The sequence below is a fragment of the Mus pahari genome, chromosome 19, assembly GCF_900095145.1.
Source record: "Mus pahari chromosome 19, PAHARI_EIJ_v1.1, whole genome shotgun sequence".
Taxonomy (NCBI): domain Eukaryota; kingdom Metazoa; phylum Chordata; class Mammalia; order Rodentia; family Muridae; genus Mus; species Mus pahari.
In genome coordinates, this window is record NC_034608.1 from 43535385 (window position 1) to 43542011 (window position 6627).

At 42.1% G+C, this 6627-nt stretch overlaps 1 protein-coding gene across 6 annotated transcripts in view; it reads left to right on the forward strand.

The window, feature by feature from the left end:
• The window catches only part of Nsd3 (nuclear receptor binding SET domain protein 3), a 113652-nt gene that overhangs the window by 84269 nt on the left and 22756 nt on the right, over positions 1-6627 (forward strand). For 5 of the 6 annotated variants that reach the window (XM_029532272.1, XM_029532273.1, XM_021219910.2 and 2 more), the window contains 2 exons: positions 771-917; positions 4354-4510. In XM_029532272.1, the coding sequence (XP_029388132.1) occupies positions 771-917; positions 4354-4510 (304 nt within the window). The remainder of the gene's footprint in view (positions 1-770; positions 918-4353; positions 4511-6627) is intronic. The other variant, XM_029532275.1, reaches the window with a different exon arrangement.

Below are 6627 nucleotides of genomic sequence, written 5' to 3' on the forward strand. Positions count from 1 at the left end.
CCTTCCCTTCCCTTCCCTTCCCTTCCCTTCTCCTTCCTTCCTTCCTTCCTTCCTTCCTTCCTTCCTTCCTTCCTTCCTTCCTTCCTTCCTTCCTTCTTTCCTGTTTGTCTTTCAAGATAGGGTTTCTCTGTGTAACAGAGCCCTGGATGTCCTGGACATGCTTGGATTCACCTGCCTCTGCCTCCCAAGAACTGGGACTAAAGGCGTGTGTCACCATGCCCAGTCTAGTTCAGACATGTCTTGACCCCATCTCAGTGAAAAGCAGCATCAAATGAAGATCACACCCAAAGGAAAAGTCAGCAGTGATCCTCCCAAACCACAACTCTTCCTTCTCAGACTGGTCCCTGTGTGACACTGCTGTGACTTACAGACTAATAACCAATAGAGTCATTAACACGAAAACAGCAGCGCCCTGGGCAGACAGTGGATTGTGCATTATGGATATACCTGGAGGTATTGGGGCCAGTGCTACAGTGGATCTTGTGTTCCCTTCCAAATAGGACAGATAGATATGTAGGCAGGTCACAGTAGCTTTCTGGTCACAGTAGCTTTCTAGAACATTTAAGGTGGTAAGCACTTCCTGTGACAGCATAAAGAAATCTAAAATGGTTTTCACTCCCTTGGGGAAGTCAGTGAAGTAGGGCTGCCTCATTGTCACACACCCCCATTGCCAACTGTAAGGTGTGGACACATAGAAGTCCTGAGTTTTCCCCTCATGGAATCATGGGTAGTTTCATGGCAGCTCATCTCTTTCTGTTTGTTTCATATAGGGCTGATAGTTCAGGACCATTCAGACCCCATGTTCAGTTCCTATGCCTATAAATCCCACTACCTACTGAGTGAATCAAACCGTGCTGAGTTGATGAAATTACCTATGATTCCTTCTTCGTCAGCTTCCAAAAAGAGATGTGAGAAAGGTAATGGTGACTAAATAGTTTATCTCGTGTTTAATCTCTGCATTTTCCGTTTCTCTCTTTAAGTGGAGGTGGGGGGGTACGCCTGCCAAGCACTGCCTGTTGCTTTTGGTAGGTCCTGCCTTTGTGGTTATGACTCTGTCTTCATATGGCTACGGAATTACTAAAAAGGCTTAAAGTAATTCTATCATCACAGATTTTTATTTTTCTCCCTGAATCAATTCTCGACATTCAAAGATGTAGGTTTTTAAAATACAAAGACTAGAATTTTATATACCATAAAAGACTTCCTCATTTGTTTGAGGTAGAACTATCATTCATGTTAAACTAGAATAGCCATGATACGGTTTCTTCTCCTAGTAAGCCGACCAACCAGAAAGGCTACTTAAAAAGGGAAGACAAGCAGATACTGGAAAAGATTGTTTCCAGAACATATTTTATGATTTTTTTTGTTGTTTTTTTGTTTGTTTGTTTGTTTTTGTTTTTCGAGACAGGGTTTCTCTGTATAGCCCTGGCTGTCCTGGAACTCACTTGGTAGACCAGGCTGGCCTCGAACTCAGATATCCGCCTGCCTCTGCCTCCCGAGTGCTGGGATTAAAGGCCTGTGCCACCAGGCCCGGCATATTTTATGATTTTATTTCTTAAATATTTAGTTAAGATGCAATGAAAACAAATGCCCTTCCCGTAGGAGGGAAGCTGGGGTTCAGGGCTACCCCAAGTACTGGAGGGTGAAAGGCAGCCCAGCCAGAGGACTGATGAATAGTTTACTCATAAAGAAACGAGCTAAGTTTATGTTCACATTCTCTCAAGCAGTGTCATTCCTGAAAGAAAACTCTTAGCCGTGCTTAACTTGCCATAGCCTGCTTGCAATAAGGGGAAGGTGGCTTCATGTTTGATTTGAGGGTTATTATCTCAGAGGAAGCATCAGTGAGCTTAGAAGGTATGGATAGACTTTTTGCTTAATATATTCGTATTATAGTCCAAGTTCAGAATTGATAAAGAAAAAAAAATCACCATTCATTCCTAATGTACCATGTATGCATATCCTTAAAAATAGGTTTTTATTAGTATTTGTTGTCTGTGCTGCCTCTTTGACCTGTCCTTGCTCTTGTTGGCCCAAGTAGCAACTAATAACTGAAAGAAGCACTACATGGCAAGGTGATTAGAGCCACCAGGAGTCCTAAGGGACTGGCCTGCAGCTGGGTTGGGTGCTTTCCGCTGGTCAGCCACCAGTGCTTCATTAGTGATGTCCTATGCTTCCAAGGTGGGCGGGGGGCCTGCATTGCTCCTCAACAGGATAGAAGTAGTCTGTCAGTACATTTATAAAGTTAGGTTAACTCAGCTGTTGTTTTGTTTCCAGCATTCAGTATTAACATTGACATCAACTGAAATTATTTTGAACCCTCAACTTAGCTTGAATGATACAGTTCCTCTCTTGTATCTGGAAAACAGGTTTTTTTTTTTTTTCCTGGTTTGTTGGTTTGTGTTTTTTGTTTGTTTTGTTTTGGTTTTGCATAGCACAAGGTAGACCATTCACGTTTCTTTTTCTTCTTTATCTTTCTATATTTTGAACATTTCTATCATGACAGATTTCACTGATTCTGGCTCTGTATTTCCTCTGAAATAAGACTGAACATTTAGAACCATTTACATTAACACTAAACATGACCAGCCCAACTTCCTCTAAGGCTGTCTGCAAGACAGGCCTGCCTCTTGATCAGTGGGTTCCAGTGGACTTAAACACCTATGCAGAACCTGGAGGTGGCCGTGCACACCTTTAATCCCAGCCCTCCAAAGGCAGAGGCAAGAGGATCTCTGTGAGTTGGAGGCCAGCTTGGTCTACAGGGCTAGTTCTGGGATAGCCAGGGCTACACAAAGAAACACTGTCTTGGAAAAAAACAAAACAAAACAACACAAAATCCTCTATAAAACATGCAAGCAGCTGGAAAATTGAGCCAGTTAATCCCACTAATACTTGTAGTCAAAGGGAAATTGCTAATGTGAAGGCTGGCAGAGGAAATACAGTTCTCTGGTCCATCACGGGTGTGTTTGGGTTTCCTTTTCGTGTAACAGTTGAGGTTTGAAGGTGCAAGAAGACAAGATTTCTGGAAACCTTTAAAAGGTTAGAGCATGCGATTTGGTCAAGTTCTATAGAAGGCTGTGAGACTTGAAATCTCTTGTTGGTTGTAGAATGGACCAGTCAGTGGAAGTGCTCTTTGTCTGCAGTGGTGACCTTTCTGTTACTTGTACTTGTACGAGAGATAACTGTCCCCTACCCCTCATTTTTATTTGTTTGCATTCAAAGTGTCACTGTCGCACCTGTTTTGGTTTGAAAGAGAGGGCTTACTAGAAGCCGGAAAGGACGAGCTTGCACATAGTACTTCATTCTGCACTGACAATTATGGGGTTTTGTGCTATAAAGCAGTGGTTCTCAAAACTGAGTCAGAAAAAAGAAAAAAAAAAAAGAAAAAGAAAAAAGAAAAAAATTCTAAGCATTTTTGGAAATAAAGAGAATTACGTATTCATACACTATAGGGCTATATGCGTTTATATTTGGCTATGACTTTAACTGTTCAACATGCTAATACTTGCTTTGCTTTTGGATCATAGTCTCCAGTAGTTATGTATTTCTTTGGTCAATACAAAAAGGAGAGCCTTTTTGGTGGTGCCTGCCTGCAGTCCCAATATGCAGGAGACAGGTAGGGGGATCCACGATGCAAGGTGTGCGCTACACAGTGAGATTCCATCTCCAAAAAAAGGCGGAGGAAAAATCTTCATCTTGAAATGCAAGTTTATTTTTGGTTGGTATGATTTTGAAAACATAGGTCGTAACTAGGAGAAAGGGACCCGTGGTGACGGCACAGTTACAGACCACTGCTATATAGCCTGCTTGACTGCCTGTGCACTGGGGAGGAGTGACACCGGAGCCACCGGTGTGAGGATCTGTGTTCCACCTTTGTATTAGAAGGAGAAGATAAGTACTGACCACCTTAATTATTTTCATTCTTGGCTGATGTGATTATAAAGAGATTTCGTTTATTGTGGTAGTGGATTAAAATAAAAATGATTATTACTTTCTTTCCTAGCTATAAAGAACAAAAGAAAGCTATTTGTTTGAAAGCGTATTTTCAAATCTATATGGGCTAATGAGGTTCTGTATCTCTTGTGATATTTTAGCTAGCCAACACCAGATCCCCTATTGCTCATATTCTAAAGGGGCACAGGGTTTTTTGGTTTTGTTTGTTTTGTTTTGTTTTTTCTACTCAAAAACTTTGTTTCTAGCTGCTGAAGTCTTAAAAACTAGCTATTACATTCGTTTCCTATTTTAATCCATCACTCGGGACATAATTCAGTTTCTTTGTTTCCCATTTGAGTAAAGTCTAGTATACTTTTCCTCCCTTCCGTTTCTCTGTTACTAAGGCTGTCTGTCTGTTTTAAGGTGGAAGATTGCTCTGCTGTGAATCGTGCCCTGCTTCCTTCCACCCAGAATGCCTGAGCATAGACATGCCAGAAGGCTGCTGGAATTGCAATGACTGTAAAGCTGGCAAGAAACTGCATTACAAACAGATTGTTTGGGTCAAATTGGGAAATTACAGGCAAGTTTTCCAAGCACAAATAAGGAAGTACTTCTGTTGCAGCGGGGGTGGGGGTGGGGGTAGGGGGTGGGTCATGATCTGCACGGACTGCAGTTAGCACACAGACTGAGAGACAGGCTCGCAGGCGTGGCTCCCTGAACAAAAGGGCTCAAAGACAAGGGCTGCTGGTCTGGATTTTTAGAGGATGGCAAAGGTTATTTTGCTTTTGAATTTTTGTTTTTGTTTGTTTGCCTTTTTCTTTAAGAGTGGGTTTTTTTTACGTTGCTTAGGTTCTGAAAATTATTTTATACTGATAGATAATGCACTACTAAATTTTGCAATGAAAGGATTTACATAAAGAATGGAGATTTGGGGTTTTTTGTATCTTAGTTTTATATTGGTTTTAAATTCTTTTTATATACATTTAGTTAGTTAGTTAGTTAGTTAGTTAGTTAGTTAGTTAGTTAGTTAGTGTGTGAGTGTTTTTACTAGCCTGTATGCCTAGGGAAGTCAGGTGTCAGATCCCCTGAGACTGAGTCACAGACAGCTTTGAGCTGCCATGTGCTGGCTAGAAATTGAGCACAAGTCTTCTAGAAGAGCAGTAAGTGCTTTAACCACTGAACAGTCTCTCCATACCTTGATTTCTAATTTCTAATGAGATCAAGAGTTTCTTTTCTTTATTTTTATTTTTTATTTTTTATTTTTTGGTTTATTTTTGGTTTTTTCGAGACAGGGTTTCTCTGTGTAGCCCTGGCTGTCCTGGAACTCACTCTGTAGACCAGGCTGGCCTTGAACTCAGAAATCCACCTGCCTCTGCCTCCCGAGTTCTGGGATTAAAGTTGTGCACCACCACTGCCCGGCTTAAGATCAAGAGTTTATAGCCTTTATCAAAATAGATCCATTCAAATTTGTTTGTTTTTGTTTGTGTGTGTGTTTTCGAGACAGGGTTTCTCTGTGTAACAACCCTGAAACTTGCTTTGTAGACCAGGCATCAGACTAACAGAGGTCCACCTGGCTCTGCCTCCAGAGTGCTGGGATAAAGAACGCATGCCACCGCCCCCTGCTAGGTCAGCTTGGTTCTAAACCAGGCCCACTGTGTTCACATAGCCCTAAGCTGTGTGCAAAGGGTTCTTTGTTTTCTTCATATAAACCAAAGACTGAGATTATTCCATTAATAAATCTATATATTATTATGCTGGAGCATACAAGTGCCACACTACAATTTTAGAGGTCAGAGTAGAGCTTATATCTTTAAAATAAATAATAAAAACAAAATTTAAAATGAGAGAGAGGGGTTAATATTATTTAAAAACATACTCCTTTGTGATAAGTTATTTCTCTGCCAAAGAAATGAGTCAGTTCAAGCCAGAGTAGAGTACATGGCAGGTTTATGGGGAAGCTGCTCTTGAGCCAGGTAAGTTGTCATGGGAGGGGAGAGAGAAAGCGAGCACACAGCAGGGAGAGGGGAAACGGAGAGGGGGAGAAAGAGAGGGAAGGAGAGACCAAATTGTCCGGATTATATAGGAAAGAGCCTCTTGGGGAGGGGAAATTCAGGGCAGAGGGCATACGCCCTGTTATGGGTAGGGACTAAGGGATGCTGGGAGAACCTGGAGGCCAGCTCCATCTTGATATGGAAAATATACACCTCTTGTCCTGGGTCTGAAACCCAGCATGGTAAGACTTTAATATTTTGCTTATTTTTATTATTTTATGTGTACGGGTGTTTTGCCTCTGTGTGTGTCTGTGTGCTGTGTGCCCAGGGAGCCCAGAAGAGGGAGTTAGGTTCCTGGAACTAGAGTTACAGATGGTTATAGCAGCCGCGTGGATGGGTGCTGGGGATCTAACTTGCGTTCTCTGGAAGAGCAGCCTGTGCTGCCAGGCCATCTCCCCGGGCGGGCCCTCCTTTAAGATGACTAATAGCCTTGATGTGTTAGGATTGGTATTTTGAGGCAGGGTCTCACTGCATAGCTCTCTCTGGCCTGGACCATATGTAGACCAGATGTCTACCAGACTGCCTGCAGAGTGCTGATATTAAAGGCATGTACCACCACATATCCACCTTAGCGTTTTTTGTTTGTTTGTTTGTTTGTTTGTTTTTGTGAGACAGGGTTTCTCTGTGTAGCCCTGGCTGTCCTGGA